This window comes from Lygodium microphyllum, chromosome 30 (assembly GCF_053477565.2).
Source record: "Lygodium microphyllum isolate KBCC chromosome 30, Lygodium_microphyllum_v1.1.10, whole genome shotgun sequence".
NCBI classification, from domain to species: Eukaryota; Viridiplantae; Streptophyta; class Polypodiopsida; order Schizaeales; family Lygodiaceae; genus Lygodium; species Lygodium microphyllum.
Window position 1 is genome coordinate 91,663,491 of NC_141164.1, and position 24,374 is coordinate 91,687,864.

General features: G+C 41.2%; 1 protein-coding gene across 1 annotated transcript in view; it reads left to right on the forward strand.

Annotated features, from left to right (window-relative positions):
* The window catches only part of CLT2 (CRT (chloroquine-resistance transporter)-like transporter 2), a 35,205-nt gene extending 12,570 nt beyond the window's left edge, over window positions 1–22,635 (forward strand). Inside the window, exons 2-10 of the mRNA XM_087673040.1 lie at window positions 9,220–9,365; window positions 9,484–9,521; window positions 9,675–9,790; window positions 10,706–10,808; window positions 10,902–10,937; window positions 21,530–21,580; window positions 21,673–21,796; window positions 21,969–22,094; window positions 22,201–22,635. Of these exons, the coding sequence (XP_087529166.1) occupies window positions 9,220–9,365; window positions 9,484–9,521; window positions 9,675–9,790; window positions 10,706–10,808; window positions 10,902–10,937; window positions 21,530–21,580; window positions 21,673–21,796; window positions 21,969–22,094; window positions 22,201–22,355 (895 nt within the window). The 3' untranslated portion in view covers window positions 22,356–22,635. The remainder of the gene's footprint in view (window positions 1–9,219; window positions 9,366–9,483; window positions 9,522–9,674; window positions 9,791–10,705; window positions 10,809–10,901; window positions 10,938–21,529; window positions 21,581–21,672; window positions 21,797–21,968; window positions 22,095–22,200) is intronic.
* The last annotated feature ends 1,739 nt before the right edge of the window (window positions 22,636–24,374 follow it).

Below are 24,374 nucleotides of genomic sequence, written 5' to 3' on the forward strand. Positions count from 1 at the left end.
TCGCTCTCGGACAAAGGTGAGGGTATATCCTCTAGTGCTTCTTCTTAGGGTGTGAGGTCTTCCCACAATGAGGACACATGGGATGTCCTCTAAGCTTCCCCATAAAAGCTGTATTAGTGTCAAAAGATGACTTCAACTTCTTTCTCTTCCCTTTCTTCTGCTTGGCTTGTCCTATACCTGTAGATAAAATCACATAAGCACGACCATGTATACGAGCTCTGCAAGAATTTGACACATTGCGATGCGCATTTTGCTCGAGCACCAATGGAACTAGCTCCTCCCAAGTGAGACTCTCCCAGCTATGAGAAGTGAGAAGACTGGTGTAGAACACATCATGTCCGCGATGGAAGGTGTGAGAGAAGTGTCATAGCTAGGTCCTTCCAAGAAATATTTGTACCAAGGAATAAAAGCTCATCCCGAATCTCCTATCTTATGGATGTAATTCCTCATTGTAGGGGAATTTGTGACAGAGAGTTGTTGTATTTTCAACTTGAGATAAGTGAGGCCTAAATATTTGGATCCGGAAGAGAGATGCCAATCTCCTTCAAATCTCTACAGCGGTGCAAATACATTGAACATGCAGGAGCACAGAATCCGTACAACTCAATAAGAGAAAAGAGTGGGCTTTGGCATTCAACTGATCCCTAAAATTGCCGAATCCGTGGTCACACCACCATGAGGATCCACGGTAGGTTGAGGTATAGGGATTGTAACAAAGTCCCAAAGGTCACAGTCGCTAAGGAGACACTCCATGCGGCATGACCATAGAGGATAGTTTGTCCCATCCAGCTTGTCAGATTCGGAGAGAGGGTAGGATTGGCACTTGCTCAGGAGATGCCGTTAATGCCAATTGGGGAAGCCCCATAAGAATATAGTGGAAAAGAGTAATAAGATGGTGGTCGTCTGAATGATCCCAAACCACATGATCTCTCACAGCATACATGTCGGCCATAAATGTCCTTCAATAAAGTGCCTGTAAGAAAACAAAAGAAGATGCTGCCACTAGAATACAGGTGACCAATAATAGGTGTCCTCTGGATGATCGGGGTCTGTCGGGCCACGGTATAGAAGAAGACTGATTGGGGCAAGGTAGATGAGGAGTATTCAATGCCAAGCAAAGAAAGGGAGCCGTAAATGCAGAGGAAAACGGGTCTTTAATCTGTAATCGTAGCCAATCTAGGGGCTAGTAATATACAAGGAGTGCGTGAAATAAACACAAATTTGCCCTACTGTTGGCTTGAAAACGAGGCCCACCAGCACCGAAAAGAAGTTGCCTTGATTAGCAAAGACCAGCTAGTATAAGAATGTATCAAAGAAAGAAATCTATCAGCTTGTAAACAAGCTGCCTAGCAGAGAATAGGCGCCGCCCAACTTGCAAATGTGCCACCCAGGAGGACCAATGACCTGCTTGTACAAAAAGTATAGATACAAGGGTTACTTGCACAAAACGCAGGTAATGCAGGGCCTGGTTCTATAGCACATGTGCCGGGGGCTACTTGTAGAAAACGTAGGTCTAACTTGGTGTTGCTCAGCCAATAGAATGATCGCCCAGCCTTATTGACAAGTGCAGTAATGGTGCTGCCGAGCTTGGTAGAGTATACCCAGGAGTAAAACGCAAATCTGCCCTGGTATGTAGCCTTAGAAAGGGTTGAAAACAGGCCAAACTGTTTCACTCCAAGTGCAAGGTGGCAGGGGGATGAGAGAATGAGGAGGGCTGGCTGATCACGAAGGACCAATGATGGATAATGGATAATGAAAGTGGGAGGGCAGGTTGCCTATATATAAGCAAAAAAGAAGGAAAATCCTAAATGTGGTCAAACCCCAAAAAATAGCCAAAAGTGCACAAAAAGAAATGCACTAATGTGCCCTTTAGACAAGTACAATGTCAAAGCTCCTAATGTCCTCATTTGACTCAGACTGAGGTTCATAGGCAGGACATGACCACACAAGACACACATGATTGCTAACATGAAGGTGATTGCAGATTGGACTCTCATGATTAGGGCAGCAACAAATTGGAGGCATTTTTTACAAAGAAAATCTGAAATTTCTTTCTCTACAGCATTCTCTCTCATTTTGTAGTTGTTTCTCAACTCCCCTTGGCATTTGCTGGCAATTTGAGTCATCAAAGCAAGAGATTTTAATCAATCTTTGCTGTAAACCCTAATTTATAGCAGAAAGTAAGGCTTTGACAGCTACCTCGGGACACGTGCTCAGAATTGAAGGCCTAAGACATGAATTCTAGCTATAGTGATCATCTCTTTCTCTATACTTCTCCAATTGTTTGGCAATAACGGAGATTTTGGTTAGCTTCCCAGGAATTCGAGGAAAATCATGGTGCTCATTGTGATAACCCACACTCCATGCTAGTAAATTCAGAGGCCCATAGTAGGAGTATGTCTCTTGTCTTTCTTGGAAAACATAGTGCTTAGATATGAAATGACCAGCAATAGGATGTAAGCCGCTACCTACGAAGGTAGACAGCAGAGCTGAAATTGAAGAAATTCAAGGAGATTCAAGAGGTCAACCAACCAATTTCAATGTGGGGCTAAATTTATCTCGCAAGGAGCAGGGTGAAGGCCAATTTCCTGAGCAAACCAAGGGGCAAGTTTGTTTGAAGGCTTGTTGGTCAATTATGACAATAAGTAGCACTTGGATTAGTGGTGGAGATTAGAGAATCTTAGTTGTATTTCATCCATTTTGCAATTGAAAATAAAAAAATACTACAAGGGGCACAAGTTTTGGGGCCAACAGACTACCCACCATTGTCCAAGATTTAAGTAATAAAGTGCACATTTCAGTTTATGTGAATTGTCTACTTGCTATAATTATTGTTTAATTAGGTTATTACCACCCTATTTGAGATGAAAGGCTAGTTTCAGCAGTCTTCAATGGGCCTTTCTTTTATGTGGCGGCCTTTTTCCTTGATTATTGAGCCACTATTCCATGCCGCTTGCATGTTGATTCCATGGCCCTTGGTCCCTATTGTTCTTCTTCAGCAGGTTATGGTGCCTTTGATAGCTCCTAGCTATCGTCTCTTTGTTGGATTAGAGGCTTGGCTCACCCATTCTTGATTGGAGTTTTTTGGACTAATCGAGTCGAGGCCTCTTCACTCCCATTAGCTTATGGTGGCCTCCTATTGGATTGAGCTTTCATCTGGAATGGGGCTTTTTACTCCGGTTGACATTCTTCATTGATAGACTACATTGGTAGTGGCGCTCCTCTTGCTACCCTTGGATCCATTCCCTCTCTTTTGACCTTCCACCACATCTGGAATTTGAGAGGGGGTGTTACTAGATGTGCATTGCACAATCATCTCTTGCCTTTGAGCCTCATTCTATGTTAGATGAGAACATTAAGAGCTCTATTGTTCTATTTGCATGTTATTTTATGTGTTTTAGAAACTTTAGATGGAGGCTACTTAAGAGCATTTTGTTTTCGGCACTATGATCATTTCGGTCAATTGAGTGGGTTGACTTGGCCACCCATATTTTGGGCGTGGCCACTTGTATACTAGTTGTACCCCTAGTTTGCCTATTTATCAACCGCATGGCACCATATACCCACAGGGGGGGGGGGGGGGGGGAGATTTTAGAAACAAGAGAAATGGAAACGGCAAAAGCAGAGTTTAGAGTTTTAGCTAGTTTTGGAAACAAGGGTAGGTGTTTCGGATTTTAGCATTAAATCCATACATAGGCACTTAAGTAAATATATTAGTGCCCACGATAACATTTACTCAAATTTCACACAAATCTTCAATCTTTTAGCTTACATGATTCATGAAGTTTGAATGTGTTACAACTTGCGTCACACATGGTCATCACAAGGTTGAAGAAAAAGGCGTGAGAAGAAGAAAAAAGCAGGAGAGAGAGTTGCTAGTTATGTAGATGAGAGAGATGTGTTGAGAAACCACTTCTTTAGTTCACACATTCATTTAGGGCTTCGTATTGATAGTACCAAAAGGGTTGGTGTCCACATTTTGGCAATTTTATCAATGGGCTCCCATAGAGTGGTGCGCCACCCTAGAGAGCTTATGCCTATAAATAGGCAATCACTTCATTCATTTTCACCACCCCACCACTCTCTTCAGTCATTTTTCACCCCTCTTCCTCTGTCATCAGATACCTTTTCCTTCTCTCACTAGCCTCTTTCATTGTCCTCATACGCCTTCAGGAGGACAGTGTGGTTTGTGGCTTGTGGTGTAACGTGTCCACTAGTATTATCCAGGACACGTCTTAGCAGTCCATCGGAAATGATGTCTAGAAAGCTCCATCCGGCACTCCCATGGAATGTTACGGGGTTTGCGATCTATGGCTTTCCGCGTCTGCCACATAGCGGAAGAATTCTAGTCGTTCCCACTTAGGATCGACCGGAATTTGGGTTTTTCTGATTGGTCATTTCCTAACAGCAACTAGCGTCGGACCCAAGCGAACTACTTTACGCAGAAATGCTAGGTCCGAAGTGGATTCACGCTGCACTTGGTTCAAAGAGAATGGGAAACGAGAGGGATGCAAAGCTCAACCTCTCTGCCATAAGGCATAGTCCCATTCCGTTCCCCTAAAACAGCGTAAATCGGTTAAGATATAACTCTAAGTCAACGCTTTTGTTGTTCGTGTCCTTTGACGATCATCCCGCTGTTCTTCGAGATTTGAGAAAAGTTCCCGGCCAACCGGGACCACCCAACCGTAGGACGGACCCATGGCCCATCCTCCACACTTTCCTCGGTTTGTTTTAGTTAGGTAATTATCTAACACGTTAGTTGGACATGTAACAATCAGCTTCTTTAATTAAACCGTTAAGCACTGGTTCCTTCACGTAATCTTATTACGTGACATAGAAAAACAATATCAAACAAGTTCTTTATTAACATATCATCATATTTATCTTTGAAATACAAGAAGTTCCGCCTGTAGGCTTGTCGATAATCCGCCCGAAGGCTATCCAGTAATCCACAGGGATCACTATTCCAAGCTTCCGTCCGTAGACTAGTATGCGGGCCTCGAGATCCAATCTCGAGTCACGTTAGCCTCTTGTGCAGGACCCGGAAGGCGAGGGATTTACGGCCAGAGCCCCCCCGGCACCCATGCATCCTCCTGCTCCAAGTAGTGCTCAACGGAGAGACCTCTCGCGGCGGGTTCGGTCCACGTTCCCGGGGCGGTCAACAACCCCCTTGGTTAGGGTCAGGCAGGCAGTCGGGAGTAACTGAAGCTGCCTCTCCCTTCAGGCCTTCAACCTGAAGTATAGATATTCATTTAATTTGTAATTCATGAATCAAACAGTGCTCTAAAATCTCTAGCAAGCACAAACATTTTCATTAATCGATCTTGTTGTTGGCAAACTGCTAAGGAAGGAATCTTTTCTTTTGAATGCATCTAGCACTCGATCCGGGGTACCTTGCAACTTAGCAAGATCCTTTATATTCTGGGTTAGGGCGTACCCTATTAACCCAACTTGGTCAACCCTAAAGTTCATTAGATACTTTAGTTTCCGGGTTTTAACCTTCCTTACTTAGAAGGATATCAAAGAATACATCCTTTTGCAAGATAACTTGCATAAGGATCCGCCATCCTTGTTGAGGGTATTTAACCTTTCTTCTTGTGAATCAATCACAAGACCATATGACTTCGTACTTGCTGCGCAAGTCCTGCATCGTAATATGCGATGAAACAATCCGTTTCAGTTTCTTTAAGTTGACGTTTGTTAGACCTAGGGTCTCCTTTTATTATTTTCTTTAAGAATCTCAGGGACAAACCCTAGTTCTTTTACGTTTACGATTTATTGACCCTACAATCAGGAAAGGTGGGCAAGTATTTAAGGTATAAACGTTTCTTGGATTTTAAATCATTCCCAATGTATATTTCGCAGCATAGGTATTTCTAAGTTTATATTAATTCGGTTAACTTTTAGAAGGTAATATCGAGATCACCTTGGCACGATTTGTTATCTATGTGACAATTGATTTTTTAGTCCTAAACTTTATTGCTTTGAGGTTAGGTAAATTCAATTAATCTTCCTTTTTCCTTGCGAACAAAACTCATGCCAAATAAACAATCTTTTCCTTGCTAAGATATGCAGTTAGCAATGATAACTTCCTAGAGTTTAAGCAATGTAAGAAACCTACCATGAATTTCACCTTCTATGATGATTCGTTGTAAAAAGAATAGGGGTTAATGGTGCAAGATGCAGTTTTTATACCTTCAAGATTTAACCGAAATATACTACTTTAGTGGGTAAATAATCTTGCTCATAATTCGTTTCAGTGCATAATGCTATTTGAAGGAAAACTATGTTTATACTTTATCCATTTTGCATGTTCAATTAAACTAAATTCCTTCATCGTAAATAACTAGGACAAAATATATCTTATCCCTAACAATTTATCTTGCATGATTGAATTAAAACCGATATAAAATTAAGAAGGAAAAACCTGGTTTTGGGGTGAGATATCCACATGGATACCGGGAGATGACCCTTCCGCAGCTACTCCTTGGACTTTCTTAGGCGGCATCGCAGTTGTAATCCTTCGAACGTGAAAGCAGCTTTACACTCCTTTTCAGAATTCACGGTCGCTTCAATATTCTTCTTCTCTCTTTCGAGTCAAGGAATCGTTAAGGGATTAACCATGAGAAAGGGGTAACAAGACCTTTAAGGTCTTAGCTTCTTCGAAGAGGAAAAGGTTTACAAAGCCTAAAAGAAAAGGCCCTATAGGGATTTATACGCGGTGAAAAGGGTGTGTGTGAGTGTGGTTTCAAAAAACATATGAAGGGGCCTTGGGAGATCTTTGGGCTTGGGAGTAAAAGGTATAGGAAGGGGGATTCTTGGAGATGTTTTAGGACATGGAGTAGTAAAGGCTTAGGGATTTAAACCCGGGGTGAAAGGGGAAAGGTGAAGGGTGAAGGCTTATAGCACGGGGGAGGGAAAAGGGTGTGTAAGAAAAAAGGGGACACGAGGGGGGTAAAACACGGGGTTTCAAAAAAACACAAGAAGGGGGCTTATAAATTTAAGCACGGGGGGGGGGGGGGGGGGGAAGGTAATAAGGCTTTTTAAGCCTTAGTTCTTTTTTTTTGGGGGGGGGGGGTCCATCCATGGGAAGGGGGCTTAAGGGTTTAAAACCGGGGGGGGGGGGGGGGGGGGGGGAGAAATAAATAAATGGGGACACGAGGGGAGATAAAAAGGGGCTTAGGGGTGTGTGTTAAAAAGGAATATGAGGGGGGTGAAAGGGGGCTTAATTAGCCCCCCCTTAAGAAGCTTCTCTGACATGGCGGGGGGGGGGGGGGGGGGTTCGACACCTCCACGACGGCTGGCGGCATACTCTGGCTTCGGGCGGCGACAGTTGGCGTAGCGTTCCTCCACTCCACGACGGTAGTACAATGGCAGTTCCCTCAGTCGGCGGCAGTGTGTACTTTCTTCTCTCCCTCTGTTAGCCTTCCGATTCTCCTTTCAACCTCTCCACCACTTTTGCTTCATCCCCCCTTGCTCTCATGGCGAAGGTTTTATAGGTGGAGGGAAGGAATTCTTCCCCCATGGCGTGTCGCCCTGCATGTTGATTGCGGATACGCAAGCTCCAACGAGGAGCTTGCTGTCCTTACTAAATACTCACTCCCTTCCAGCACGACGTGCCGCCGAGAGAGGAAAAAATATTTGATATATATTACATGTGGCTGCCTTTACTGTTCCTCTTTCGCTTTAGGAGCCCTGTTTCAGCATCAAGCTTTGCGCTTGGAGCATCTTCCATGGTATCACCATCATCTGCTTGGCGTTAGTACCCTTTTCTATCAAGCTCCACCTTTACTTGTGTTTTTCAATGTGGAGATCTTCTCCTTGCATGGCATCATCATCTCTAGCTTGGTGTCAGCATCCTAGCCTTTGAAACAATCTACATCATCAAGCACCAGTGATTTCATCACTTGTCTATCACAGGGGCTGCTGGGACTTGTGTTTTTGCAGCTTGGCTTCTCCTCCATCACCTGGTGTCATTCGTCTATCATAGGGGTTGTTGGGACTTGCATTTTTGCAGCTTGGCTCCTCCTCCATCTCCTAGTGTCACTCGTCTATCATAGGGGCTGTTGGGACTTGCGTTTTTGCAGCCTAGCTCCTCCATCACCTGGCGTCACTTGTCTGGGACGTGCGTCTTTGCAGCCCAACTCGTCCTCCATCTTCTGGCTTCATCATTATCCACCTGGCACCAACATCTAGACTACTCTCCTTGCATTTGACAGCTCCAACACTCTAGGAATTGCGTTTTGCTGCCTAGGTCACTCCTCCGCATAAGAGGACTGTGGTTGGCTCCCTCGATAGCTGGGTGATCATCTTCCACACCTTGGACTGCATGAGAGGACTGTGGTTCGCTCCCTCAACAATTGTCCACCACCTTTGAGCGATTACTTTGATAGCCCACTACTCGGAGGACTGTGTTTCGCTCCATTCACTATGCAGATTCTCCACAGGTGCTGCTGCTTGATTTAGACAGGACAATGCAGCTATCTTTTGAGCTTCGGCTCCGTGTATCATTTTTTCTTCTCATAGCATGATTCAGTGCATCATCATCGTGTTCTTGTTGGTGAGTTTCTCTTCTCTCTCTGTGTTTGCTGTACACACTCTGAGTTACTCTGCAAACCCTACTGTTTCTATGCACTGTTGCTTATTTTGACATGGTATCAGAGCATACCTGCTATTTTTGACAAGATGGAGCAGAGCAAAAGCGCTCAAGTGAATGGGCAGAGGAGAAAATGAAAATAAAAATGTCCTAGAAAAAAGGTGTTGCCACAAGGTGGACAAGCTGAAATGGAGTTTAGGCATTTCCATTTCGGGCAAAATGGCTGTCCCATTTTGGGCCATCTTAAATGATGTTTTAGCATACTATGCAGCCTGGCCCCCTCACTCATTCATCCATTGTGATCATTAGATCAGCCAGCCTTCCCCATTCTTCTCTCATCCCCTGCTACCGCCTGGTGTCCACATGGACACTAGTGCTGCGTCTTGGGGCTGACCATTGTAACCTTGTATCTTTTACCCTCCATTAGTCAGTTTGTTCCTTCTCTCACCTACATTTCCTTCAATATCCTTTCCGTGTATGCTTTCCTTTTCGCTGCACGCTCACAGAATTTTGGCTATGTTGTGAGTATTCTACTTTGTTCTATTTTCAAAGAATATTGGGTACCTTAGTTGCTTCATGCAATTGTCGCAAATTGCTGACGTGTGTCTACTGTGTATACACAGATATGTTATGGTGTATTTTTCTACTCTCTATCTGCGGTATCGGGCAGGTATAGTTACAGATGAGATGTTGACACTTCCTAAATCGTATTTCATTATAGTGGGCCTCCTTGAAGCACTTGGTGTTGCCTCTGGCATGGCAGCTGCAGGTAACCTTAGATGTTGTGATGTTTCTGTAAGTTTTTAAAGTATTACCAAGATTTATGAAGCTCTTCTTGTGCCATCAAGAACTAAAATAGTTTTTACAAATTAATGTGGTTGATACAGCGGTTCTTCCAGGAGCAGCAATTCCCATATTGATACAGGTTTTAATCATCATCTTGCTTTTGGACTGATGTTTTTGACATGTAATATACATTGTATTACGAAGGCTTGTGGTTCTCTTGCATGCTGTTTTTTATGCAGTATAATAGTCCCGCTAAAAGATTGTTAAGGCAAATCCTTTGACTGTTATGCAGACATTTCTAGTATGGCAACTTGCTCTTTCCACAATCTTTCTAAAGAAGCGTTATTCTTTCAGCCAAATTATTGGCTGTATCATGGTACTTGCTGGAGTTGTGCTCGCACTTACAAGGTGAAGAACACGATCTTGCTTCACACTGTTAAATTTTTAGTTCTGTATTCAAAGGGGTTTTTATTCAGATTCCAGTAAGAGTTTTAAAGTTATCATCTCCTTGTAAAAGAAGATACAGCATCAAGCAAGCAGTTGTGGATAAAGGCAGAAGATTTTGTTGAAGAGATTGGAAAGAATATCTGTTGACCTTGCTGGATTACACAACTCAGCTCAATTACTGCCTAGCTTTTTTGTCATCTTTTCCAATCAAAATTGACACTGCACCCAGCCATCTTGCACCAAGCCTGTACACTTCAGCATGCTGCTGTGGAGTCCTTCCATCTCTTCTATCTGTCCACTTGCATATTTTTTCTTGCCTGCCACTCCCGTAGTTATGTATGTTGATATCTTGCAGGAAGTAGCATTTATGGAACACTGTAGCAACATCCAATTTATTCATCACTAAATTATACAACCAAAACATTTGAAAAATATTTCCATGTTCGATACCAGTAAAAAACATTCTGCAACTAGTCTTTCTGAACAATTGTTTCTTGTCCACACTGTTCACAAAGCAAGGAAGGATTAGCTGGATATTTCCAGGATTCTTTCTTTCCAGAGGAAAGAAAATTCTATTAATGTATCTCCTCGGGCAAAGTGTCCCAAGGGATATTTCCAGGCCTAGAAACCTTATTCACATTCACAATCCCACCTTCCAGCAGCTAGGTGATGTCACCATTTTGAATAGGTAAAAGAAAAAAAGAGTAACATATATTTTCATGTAATGTGTGTTCTTCTTTCTATAGTCCTGAACAAAAATGATCTGCATAGACTCTTTACCGGCAAAATTGTAGGACTGAAAATGGGCCGGAAAGTTTCTCATATCAAACAACTCAGATCAAGAAGTTAAATTGCTTCCATATTGCAACTGCACAGTACTGGAAGTGGTTTGACTTTTTCTCCAGATCAAACAGGCGTTTTTTGGCCTTTCTTGATGGTTATATCTGCTGCTTTCCAAGCTAGTGCAAGCATAATCAAGGTTAGTCATGGATACTTGGATACTTTGCTATTTTATTCTAATACTGTTATATTTGACATTTAAAATACTGATCTATGAATTCGTGTTTCACAGGAGTTTATATTTAGGAATGCTTCAAAACATTTGCAGGTATTTGGGATTATGTTTTCAAACTTTGTCCACTTCTTTGTTGAGCAATGATTCATTGGATTACTTAGCAGGATCACTATACAATCAGCAAAACAAGAAGAAGAGTAGCTAATGACAATGTGGTGTCACTAGTCTACATGCATTAATAAGGACTATAAGCACCTGCCAGAGGAAACAACGTGGTGTGGAGAAATACCCTAACACAGAAACTCAAGCACAATCGTATGACGATAGCACAAACTGATAAAAGAACGTAGTTGGGGTTAGGGTAACTGAGAGACAATAAACATAGTGAATAAGAAACTGAAAGAATAAATCTGAATAAATACAATGCATATGCAATAAACACAATATGCAGTGAAGGAATACTGAGCCTCGAACTTCCATGTCTCGAGGACCAGGGAAGAGAGTATGAGTTGGAGAGTGTGTCATACTTTGATAGATCCCAAATTGTAGCAAGGCAATCTCTGAAGATGTCTAGCAGTAGCAAATGCAGCTCAACTCTGCACTGCATTGCCGAAAACACCTCGATTGACATGCACGCTACCTAAGTTCTTCCTCTTGTGCTCCTTCAAATCTTTTTTGCTGCATGCTGTTGATTCATTGGACTTGATGATGTCCATTCAAAGTGTATAGATAAAAATGCTTCATAGAGTCATGTGCGCAAGCTATCAAGATTGGTGCATTCTTGAGGCAAGCCACTTTTAAAGAGGAGAGGAGGAACTATTGTTATGCTGAAATGGAGTGCACTATGAACCTTCAGTCTCTGGGTAGCATCCAAGTCTCCATCTCTTCAACAAGCTGGTTTGCTTCTCTTGAGAGCCAAAGAAGAAGATAGAGAGGGGCTCATTACTTTATGTGGTACCTTTGAGATTATGACACTAGGAGTATCTCCTTCACTTCCCTAAATATGTTTCACAGTGCCATTAGGGCAAAAAATGTCTGAAAATGATGTCGATGTGCAAGGATCGAGATAGCGCAGATTAGTTTGAATGCAAAGTTCAGAGTAGGGAGAGTGAGCAGAAAGAGTTAGAGCTCGACACACAAAGTGTTTGGTACAATGACAATATATACCACTTTAGGTTTTGATAATATATATAAAGTACAAGTGTAAGGGTGCATGCACACCCGAACACTGCAAAAGGCACGGCGAGCCTTTATTCCTAATAGCCTCTCACCTAAAGGCAATGTGCCTAAAGGTAGAGGAAAGAATCAACTAAGTCTATGTATGTATAAAGCTGAAATACACATATATTATCCAACACCCATCATCTGGAGGCAATGAGCAAACTGCTTTGTTGGAAGACCCTTCGTAAGAAGGTTTGCAGGATTATCATTTGTATGTACCTTGACAAGCTCAATGCTCTTGCTATCAAGTACATTCTTGATAAAATGATACTTCACTTGTATGTGCTGTCTTTGCGTGAAAGACAGGATTTCTTGCTAGCATGATAGCACTCTGACTGTTACAATGAAGGATAGAAACCTTCTATAGTAGACAATGCAACACAAATTTGCAGCTTGGATATCCAAGAGATTGCTCCCCCTATGAACGTGAACACATATCCTGAGGTAGACTTCGCGCAATCAGGATGACTAGCATAGTCTACATTTGTGAAGCCAACAACAGATGACTTTTGCTTCTCAAAGCAGATACACAAATCCCTTGTGTCCTTAAGGTATCTCATGATACCTTTCACTGCTTCCCAATGTTTTTTGCCAAGGTATGCCTTGTACTTGCTAACCACTCCCACCATAAATGCAATGTTAGGACGTGTAGCAACCATAGCATACATTAAGGTACCAACAGTTGAAGGATAAGGAATCTTGGCCATCTCAGCCTTTCCATCATTAGATGTAGGGCTGTCATCTGCACTAAGTTTCACATATGGAGGCAATGGTATACCAATGGCTTTTCCTCCCTCCATATTGAAATGCTACAAAACCTTAGTAACATACTCTTATTGTGACAGATAGAGAAGACCTTTCGATCTGTCCCTGAGTATATACATACCAAGAATATGATTAGCCTCACCAAGATCCTTCATATTAAAGCTGTTGTGTAAGCTCGGGTTTAGGGAGTCCAAGGCACGAACATCCCTGCTTGCAATTAGCATGTCATCCACATACAAAACCAAGAGAATAAGGCTGCCATTTGCTGCCTCCTTTGTGTATAAGCAGTGATCAACTTGAGAGTGATGGAATCCTTGAGATTGCATAAATGTATCAAATTTATGATACCATTCTCGTGGTGCGTGCTTCAGCCTATACAAACTCTTGTTGAGTTTACATACCATGTGCTCTTTCCCCTTTGCAACAAAACCCTCAGGCTATTGCGGATCCCTATGTAAGAAGGCTGTCTTGATATCCATCTGTACGAGTTTTATATCTTCAGATGTAACCAAGCCCAAGATGGTTTACAAAGTAGTCATTTTAACTATAGGAGAAAATATTTCATCAAAATCAATTTCATGTTCTTACTTGTATCCTTTAGCAACTAGTCGTGCTTTGTACTTTGGCAAAGAACTAGAAGCGACTTTCATTTTGTAAACCCATTTGCATGGTAGCACTTTCTGCCCTTTAGGCAAATGCACCAAATCCCAAGTGCCATTTTGCATGAGAGATTCCATCTCTGACATCATAGCCTTATGCCATTTCTTGCTGTCTTTTTTGTCCATTGCTTTCCTGGAAGCATGACGGCTCACTACAATTGGTCAACATGACATAATCAACCACATAATTGACACCAGGAACAAACTAGTCTGGCTGTCTTTGCACTTTGGTTGACTTATAGACCCGATGGTCAAGATTTGCTGGTTGTTCAATTTGCAAATCTGCATTAACAGCTTGTTGTTCTGCAGGTTCAGCATGCTGTACAGCTGGTTTTGGTTGTTCCAAAGGCATCTGTTCTTGCTGAATTTGTAGTTCATCATGGGCAATATCTTGCTAATCATTTTCAGCATTATTCTCTACATTTTCAGGGACATTTACGGTAGGTATTTGCTATTGTCTAGTGGGCATTCTTTGTTGTCCAATCGGTACATTCTCTCGGAATACAACCCTTTTGACCTCCTCTGTTTTTTCGGGCTGTTTGTGCATGCGATCTTCCCAGAAGATAACATCATTGTTGTATACTACTTTTCTTTTCTCCGGATCCCATAATCGATACCCTATTTCACCTTCATCACCATATCCTAGAAAAATACATTTACAGGACTCTGGCTCAAGTTTACTGCGTTCTTACCTGCGAATGTGCACAAATGCCTCGTAGCCAAACACTCTCAAGTGAGCATACGAAGGTGGCTTGCTTGACCATGCTTCTTGAGGGACTTCCCTCCCCCCCCCCCCCCCCCCTCCCCCCCCCCAAAAAAAAAAGAAAAAAAAAGAGACTTGTTTAGTGATCGATTAATCAAGTATACGACTGTCATAATAGCCTCTATCCACAATCCATGAGGTAAAGTAGCATGTGATAGCATTGTACGGACCTTGTCTTGGATGCTCTTGTTTATACACTCTGTGATACCATTTTGGGGTGGATTGTGAGGGGCAGTGAGCTCCCTTTTAATCCCTTTGCTGTCACAAAAGTCCTAAAAGGCTTTGGACATATATTCCCCACCATTGTCAGAGCAAAGACACTTTAATGTCTTATTGGTTTGATTTTCAATAAGTGCTAGGAATTTTTTAAATTTATCCAAGGCCTTGTCTATATGACGGATTGAATAAACTCATACTTTGCGTGTGGCATCATCAACAAAGGTAATGAAATACTTTTCTCCCCCTAGAGATAACCATGGCATTTGACATACATCTAAATGTACCAACTCTAAGGGTGAAGACTTCAGAGAAATAGATTTTTTATGTGACGTTTGAGCATGCTTACCATAAATACAATGGTCACACTGTTCAAAATCAGCATATCTCAAAGATGGCAAATAATCCAAGTGAGAAAGCACTTTCATTCCAGTTTGACTTATGTGTCCCAATCAGCTATGTCACAAAGAAACGCTTGGTTGCTTGGTTATGGCGACTACATGGTCATGAACACTAGATATATGCAAAGGATACAAAGTATTACTTTTGGAGCCCTAGGCAACAATGCGAGAGCCCTTATAAAATTTCCATTCGCTATCCCCAAATGTGGTGTGATAGCCTTCATCATCCAGCTGCTTTGTGCTTATCAAGCTCTTTTTGAGCTGAGGTACATGTCTCATATTATGCAAAACAAACACGGAGCTATGTTGAAATTCCAATTTCACATTGCCAATGCTTGCAATTTTACGTGCATAGTTATTCCCCAAGTGGACAACATCACATTGTCGGAGGGGTTTTTGTCGAAAGGTCGAATCCATCGGGGATTAGAAGTAGAAGGAAGTAGAGATAGGAGATGGAAGAGAAGAAAGAGAATAGACAAGAGGTAAACACGACAAAGACAAAGCACAATGAATTGAATCAATATGTATTGAAAGAACTTGGAATCTTTGCACTACTCAGAAGCAATCTCCAGGCATTGGATCTCTTGGAGCTTCTTCGTAGAACAAAACGTGCATCGAAATTATAGCTCCTTCTTTGCTGCTCGGAACCCAAATCTGATGGCTCCATTGGCTCCGAAAGGGGGGTAAAAGACCAGGACACCTAGTCACGGATCTCCCTGATCACTCCTTCTTCTTCTTTTAGTTCAAATTGCAGTTTTCAGCTTGTTTACAGCGATCGCGACGCGCACGATTTCGTCAATCTGTCTTTTTTATGAAAATCCTATAACTGGCTGAAAAAGCAACTTGCTTTTTGCATGCCATCCTAATCTAGAAACTTTTTTAACTTTTTCAAAAATTTTAAACAATAAATAATATAAAAATAGGCTAAAATTATCCAAAAATATAGTATTTTTGGATAATCCATGCAACTCACACTAATACTAATGACTCAGATCACATTGACTCTCTTAATTAATAAGAAGTCGGATGATGATGCATTCCATGCTTTTTCACACTGTGTCTGCACAGCATCACGACAACGTGCACCACTATTGTAGCAAAAAAACCACTCATGATGTAGTGTAACATGAAAAGATGCACCTGAATCAAGTATCCAAGTGTGCATGTCATCTTGAGAATCTGCAATCAATGCATGTGCACTCAAAGAAGAAGCAAGAAGTACATCACCATCACTATCATTCTCATGAGTGACTACATTTACCTCTTCTATCTTCATACTGCTTTTCTTTGTAGGCTGGCTATCCTTTTTCTCAACAATATTGTCTTTAATGTTTTTGTTTTTGCCTTTCTCTTTCTTTAATTGAAAATAGTCCCATTTGTAGTGCCCTTTCTTGCCACAATGATGACACTCCACATTTGCCACAAGTCTTGCTGCGTACTTTATTTTCAGAACTGTCCTTTTGTTGAAGTCTGCCCCTAGTGTGCAATGCATTAGAAGACTTGTTCGCTGAATTATTTTTTCCATTGAGTTCTTTCATCAACAAAGAACTCTCCACATTAGAATATAACAACTGAGCATTTGAGTTACTCAAACTGCACTCCACAACAATTACAACCACATTCAGAGACCAAGGCACCAATTACATGCGAAATCCCAAAATTTGATTGCAATTTCTGTTCCAAAAGCATTCACGGGCACAATTTGACAATTTTGGTCAAAAGTCCCAAATTTTCAAAAGGAAATCTGTTCAAATTGCAGGAATACATGTACCCAAGTGTATATACTAGGCGATTGTTGCACAAATTGAAGAAATTTTGCAAAAGCCCAAATTTTCTTGGGTCCAGTGTGCACAAATTTCAATGAAATTAAAGAAATTTCACTAAAATATGAAAAGCCCCAAAAGGTCCTGGGCAAATGTGCACTGATTTTGCAATGCCAGATTGTCTTGTTCTGCATCATAGTTTCCAAATCCGGGAAAGCCCCAAATTTTTAGGCCAAGATAGCATACTATGCTTGTGCACACAAACACCTGGTAGGGGGAGGAGAAAAAGGATTGCAAGATATTTAAAAAAAAAAAACGGGAAAAAAAATCAGGCATGTCAAGACGTTTTTCAGGCATGATCTCCTCTTGGGCCGATTCGTGGCCTTGTCACCCTCTGGACTTGTGCTAGTTGCCCTCTGGACCTATGCGCTTGTCGCCCGTTGGACCTGCACGCCCGTCGCTTGTGCCACGTTTGGTTGCCACTTGCCTAATTCGTCACGTGTTGACTGCCATAATAGACCTGTTGCAGCTCCTTGTCGTTTGCTGATTGTGCTTGGCCCTTGTCTTTGCAGCCTGTGTGTTGCTCACTAGTTGAGTTTGCTTGGACATGTTGACCTGCCCGACCTGCTCGTTTGTTCACTGTCTTGGGACTCGTGCACTCCTGAGTTGCCTCTTGCCCACTTTGATACCAGTTTGATGTCAATGTGCAGGGATCGAGATAGAGTGCATATCAATTTGAATGCAAAGTTCAGAGTAGGGAGAGTGAGCAGAAAGAGTTAGAGCACGACACACAAAGTGTTTGGTACAATGACAAGACGTACCACTTTAGGTTTTGATAATATATATAAAGTACAAGTGTAAGGGTATGTGCACACTTGAACACCGCAAAAGGCACGGTGAGTCTTTATTCCCAATAGAAAAAAGGGAATGCTTAGATGAAGCTAATGGTAGGATTAGTGAATGGATGAATAAGATGGCGCCATGTGTGATTGATTGTAACATTTGACTTTGAGCTAATTGTAAGAAAAATGCACTAGCTATGGAGGAGGGAGAAATGAGACAGTGACATTGAGTGAGTTGAAGTAAGAGAGTAGAGTATAGTTGCTGAACTGAAAAGATAAGAGTGAAGGTGTAACCTAAGTTAGGTTAAGGGGTGACCTAACCAGCCCTCCACCAATTGATTAGAGTTAAGTTAACTAACTCTAGTCCGTAGTGTCACTACTTTAATGTCAAGACACTAGGTACACACACATGCACTAAAGTGACATTGATTACCATACGAATTATATGGGCACTTCCCAAGATTGACAAATTTTAACTCTCGCATGCAGTGCCAATGTGGCGAAGTACAAGGATGATCAATCACTAAAGGGTAATAAGTTTAAGGACTTTCAAAAAGCCTCAAACACCTCGCACGGTAGTGCCTTGGTGAAAATGTTTGCAATATTTTCCTGTGTAGGTACATATATCAAGCTGATCTCTCCTGCATAGCATCTCTCTCTGACGTAATGGTAATGCACCTCAATGTGTTTCGTGTGAGCATGAAGCACAGGATATCGTGCTATTGCAATAACACTTTGACTGTTAGAAAGAATGGATGTAGGATGTCATAAGAACATGCATTTTTGCAAGCCTCACTTAACATGTGGATTAATTTTTAATCACATGTTTAAGTAAATGTTGCACATGTGGGGTGTTATTGAGGTTAGTGCAAATTAATGAGCCGAGACCCAAGGGAATTAGCGGATGTCAAAGGCAAATGTTGTAATTAGTTATGGAGCACAAATACTGGGTGGTATCTGGTGCCAGTTATTGGCCTAAGTCATTTATTTGTCCATTAGTGTCAATTGGTGAAACTAGAGATGTGGCATTCAATGGTACTTAACACTGATTTGATGGTCAAAAATGGCACAGGGATAGCCCGGAGATGAAGTGCCTAGCCAATTTAATTACTGGCTGGTCAAACTATTTTTTTGGGCATTGAAATAATTATTATATTAATTTTCAGTAAATTTGGACTGGAAATTGATATAATAATGTAGACAATGCTAGAAATTTATTTGGAAAGGCTGCCACTTGTTAAATTTTCTAAAGGAAGTTTGGGAAAAATGTGGGGAAGGTTGGGAGAGCAAAAACGAAGGCTTAGAGAGAGAGAGAATCATTCATTCTCGCCGGAAACACATTGTGAGGAGCTGGAATAGCCATTGTGAGCTGAGTTTCAGCCATTACCAGCAAGCGTTCATAGATTTGGAGCAGCCGGTAGGTGCATGATATCCTAGGCAGTTGGGCGACAGCCTTAGGCTGAAGGCATTAGAAGATTCTAGGTCTTCAGGTGCAGGTGACAGCATTTATTGCTGTTGGGACAGGGCAGCAGCTGCATTTGACTGATTTTCAGTCATTTCTTATGATAGAACTCTAAATTTTCTCTCTCCTCAGCATTCTCTAACTTCCTAGCCATTTCACAGCCTTGCTTCAAAGATCTCAGCATTTGGACCATTGGAGTTTGAGAAATTTCAGTTTTCTCTATTGTAAATCCTAATTTACAGCAGAAATTAGGGTTTAGCAATTGCCTCGGGAAGTGTGGGAGACATCGAAGACTCCAAGACTTGAATTGTTTAGGGTCGAAGGTGATTTTCAGTTGAAATTAGGTGGAGGACCAGCCAATCATCAAATTTGGGACATTTCCACTCTTATCGAAGTGGGTGAAGGCCAATTGATTGCTCGAATCAAGGGGCAAATCATATTGAAGACTTGCTGGTCACTGTAGATAGCAAGGGGGACTGGGAGAATCCCATTGTAAATCAACTTCTACTTCAATAAAGCTAAAGAAATACCAATAGGGGTGCTAGTTTTGGGGCCAACCACGTGTCCATTGTCCAAAGATTAGTAGGTAAATTTGTAGTTTCAGTTTTGCAATAAATGCTTAGTGCTGTAAGTAAGTTGTAATCAGGGAATTACCACCCATCCATTGAAGGAAGGCTGGTTGCATGGTTCCATTGTTGGGATACCATCAAATCCTTTGAATTGGTGGCCCATGGCACTTGATTGCAACTTGGGAATATTGCAATCTTATTGAAATTGTTCTCAGCCATGAATTATAGCAAGCATGTCTTCACACGGTGATATGGGATCAAGTGGAGAGGATACATCAATCCTTGGTCATTCACATGGTGAAGGGAGAAATGCAATGACTGATGTTGGACATGGTTCTTAGCATGGATAGCAAGTTGAAAATGTAGAAAATGACCTAAACGTTGGCACTTCTATTATGCGAATAGCAGCAAAACTCTTTACTGAATCGGCAAAGGTTTCCCAATTTACTTGATTCTTGAACACTCCAAGGAAGGACACGGCAAAGGCAAAGAGAAAAATACCTCTTCTAAAGCTTTGGGACTGCCGGAAGAACCAAAGGAGATGCCTAAGCTTTCTTTGGAAGAACCCAAAAAGCTTGATGAGCATAAATAGTTGGTACCCGTGGAACAACTAGTGTAAATGCATAGCCAAATTGGTGGTGCCAATCCATGGGAGTATGGACAACAAGGTATTCATGCAAATGGAAGTATGGGGCAGCAAGGATACTTTAGTGGAGGTAGCATTTTTCATGCTATGGTTTGATAGGCATTGCATATCGGAATGTATGGCACAAATCCCTATGGTATGCAGTAGCCAATGCATGGCTCACAACACCCAATGTGGCCATATGGACATGTATTTGCAACCCCAAGGATTATTGGAGCACAAGGATTTGGTGTTGGTCATGTAAGTGCATATGGTAGTACTGGTTTTCATGTAAATAATGTACCCTTTTTGCAGCAGCCTATTTATGATAATTTGACCCCATAGGACTACCAAAGGACTATGATGAAGGTGGCAAAAGTGTGAAGTTTGAGTCTTTCAGTGGTGCACAAGATAGGTGAAGCACTTTTATATTCAGTACTTTGATGCAGCCTATTCTGGAGGCAACTTCACAGAGGCATCTATTTTCAACTTGAACTAGAAGCCACTGTGATGCTGAAAAGAAACAGAAACCAGACCACAACCCCAAAGCACTAGCACATGCAACAAATGGCATTGGTAAGCCCAGCACATTGTAACTTAGTAGCTGGCAGAAAATGGTTAATGTTCATATAAAATAGAAAATACAACCTCCTCCTGATAGCTAAAAGTAGGGTACAGCATCACAATCTTTAGGCCATGATTGCTGGAACACGGTATATAAGGGCATGTTGAGTTATAGTTCTTCACAAGAGCTTGTTTTATTGCGAGAAGTGCTCCTCGTATATAGGCATACACAACTTATTGATTACATCATCAGTGATGTCATAGTCACATGGATCCAACCTCACATGGGTGCAGTTGCTTGTGTCACATTGGGTACATCTCCCCTTTTCCACCACTTTAGAGATGGTTCTCATGCTCTTTTCCATGCCTACCATTCACTACTTGTCCTTATGATTTTGGACCATAGTAATACATGTGCAGGACTGCAATATTTTCAACAATCATTTCCCAGGTAGGGTGTAGCATTGCATTGTAGTGTTTCACTAAGTGCAGAAACAGGGATATGGCTCTGTTTGCATAATGTCTGGATGCATTGTAAGTACTATAAATTAGGGTAAAACAGCCAATAAAAAGGCATATGTCTTGCCTAAGTTGCACATCCCCCGTCTCCCCACCCAGTATATGTTCTCCTAGTTGATGTGAACATTTGGTTCAAACATGTCACAAGATTGGCCTTGAGGCTTGGTGATCTCTATGGAATTTTGTAAGAAAATAGAAATATGTTAAGTTTTAATCCTCCAAAAATTCGTTAGTCGCTACCCACTTCTCTCCTTTTAATTAGAACATTTGCTATGTTCAAATGTCTAATCTGGCATCCTTGCTCTACTTTTTTTAGGGTGGTTCAGTGGATATCTTCGTTGTCAACTCCTTTGGATCTGGTTTCCAAGTTAGTGGTTTGAGCATTATGCCTTCTGATGTCCATTCTCTTATTGAGCTCCCTATTAATCAATTTGTGTTTCTCTATAACAACAATTGCAGGCAATTTTTGTTTTCGTACTGCTGCCACTCCTTTCTCAGCTGCGTGGAATTCCATTTAGCCAACTTCCAGCCTATGTGAGAGATGGAGCTGGTTGCTTGTTCAATGTTGGCTCCAAGAGTCTAGGTAAAGCATGAAATAGAAGTCTCTTATTTTTTATCTGAGATATTTGTGCCTTTTGTCATTCCTTAGGTGTATCGTGTAGTAGAGGTCTCATACCTTTTGGAGTTGGTTGTCTTTTGTCATCTGTATTGACTGCATTGTCACTTTGTCCAATGATGGGGTTTCATGGCTGTAGTGTGCAATGGGGCTACACTGTTGACCTTCAGCTACATAACTGTCAACCTGGCCTTCAACATCTCCCTCCTGACTCTTCTGAAAATGTCATCAGCTGTTGTCTCTTCTCTGTGTACAACAATTGCAGGTACCTCACAGATAAGCATGCAACCTGATACATTACTGAATAAGTGGTAATATTCACCGGTTATTCTATAAAAAACATGATTTGGTGGTTGTAATGTTGTTTGTAGTGCCGCTTTCTATTTACATGTTCACCCTTCCTCTCCCATATGTTGGTACACCAGCTCCCTTGCCACCTCAGTTTTTGCTTGGTACTGCTGTGCTTGTAAGTGGCCTTGGATTCTACAATCTTGCTGGAAGAATGAAGTTTGCCAAGCATGACTAGTCCAATAACATGCAAGATTCCTTTGTTACTCTGGCAGTTTCCCATGGGACACTTCATCCTATCCATGCAAAAATTTTACTGATTCTGTTGCAGTAAAGATTGTTACCAAACATTAGTTGAATTTCTTTGTCCTTTTATGGCTTCAGTATCTGCTATCAGGGCAATTCGTCTATGATTTGCACCCTGAAAAAGAAAGAACATTCGGGTGAATTTCTGTATTCCTTGTAATCTTGTACTGATGTAAACATTCTCATTCAATGAAATCACTTATTAATTCAACAAGAAATCAATGCACATGCACATGCCCATGCCCATGCCTGCACCTATGCATGCACAATAAAAGTGGTCACCTTTTTGCATCAGTGTCTTTAATAGACTTCATCTTTTTCTGCATAGCATCAACTATTTGGCAAGTGGTGTCTATCACATAGCTGGTTAGCTTTGAGGATTTCCTATTAGGGTTAAACCTAGAAGGATTTTAACTTGTAAAAAAACTTTTTGAAATAGTGTAAATTTCTAAAAATGGATGTCCATATTACTCGATTTTCAAGTTTAACAAGCTTGCAATGGGATTTGTGTACATTTCTTAGGAAATTTTTCCCTAACAGTGATAGCACCTTGTAGAATCATTTGACACAATGATGTCATGTAAGCACATTGTGCACTTAGTAGAGATCACTGAAAGGCTATTGGAAAGTGTGAAATCACTAGTTGGAGAAAGTTACCATGTAGATAGAACCTTTAGGCTAGCATGAGTGTATGCAAAAAGTAAATGTGCATTTATATGCAAAAGCATTTGCTATATATCTCTTGAGCTAGTTGATGGATAAGCATAGTTTCTCTTGATAAATTTTCAAGCTGTGGTATGTGTAGCAATGGAGAGAGAGCTTGATTGCAACATAGAATTAGTGGTTCCATGGTTCCTTTACATGCTTGGTAATCTTAATCCAAGAATGAGATTTAATTTGATGGAGAGAGAGCTTGTTTGCAATATTGAATTAGTGGTTCTTATGGTTTCCCCAATTGGCTATAGCATATGACAATCTTAATCACAAGGGAAGATTCAAAATGAAGAGATCTTTATTGCAATATAGAATACATTTTTCTAATGGTTTAGTTGGCTAAATTATCTTAATTAGAGTGCAAGAGGCATCAAAATCAACCTTGTGAAGTGGATTCGATGAGCTTGATATGTGAAAGTAGATGATATATCTAGCATTAAATGATTTGAAAACTTTTATATTGGAAGAAGAGAGAGTGCTCTTTGGTCTAAGTTTTTTATCCAAGTTCATAGCTTCACTAAATGCATCCTATTTTAAAAATAATTTTAAATGATTTTATGGTTGCATTCTTCACATTGCATCCATGAACATTTTCCAAGTAACCACCAAATATATTGATGTCCATAGGAATCTAGCAAGCCAAAGAATGCCATGATGTGAATGGAGTACAATTGCCATGTGGGTGTCAATTCATCATAGTAACAAGGAAGCACATTAGTTGTCTGGCTTATGTTTCAACGCATCTCTCATTGGAGCCTTATTTCAATGCAATACACTAGGATGGTAAGGATCATAAAGGCTCAGATATAGAGGGTGCAAGATGTTTCACCATTGGTAGATGTCCTAGTATTGGAAGAGTGGGGAGACCTTGAAGAGGCACCAGAACTACTTCAAAATCAACACAAGTGAGACACTATTATGAAGTTTGGTTTCAATGTCTCTAAGGAACCAATGCTTAGGAGGATCAAACCCATTTGCATTGTAGAAACCTTGATCAATACTAGTACAAATAGCAAAAGAAAGTGATTGTAGTAAAATATAATGGTCTTTTTTGAAGTGTGCAAGAATAAGGGAAGCCATAAGGGTAGCCTTAGCATGAAGTGCAAGGATGAATGGAAATTGTAGCTAGAATGGCACTACATTATCCTAAAAATGGATTAGCATACCTTGTTACACTTCATCACAAAGGGTTGATGCAATCTTTTACCCACATTGAGCAACTACACAAACCCATCCC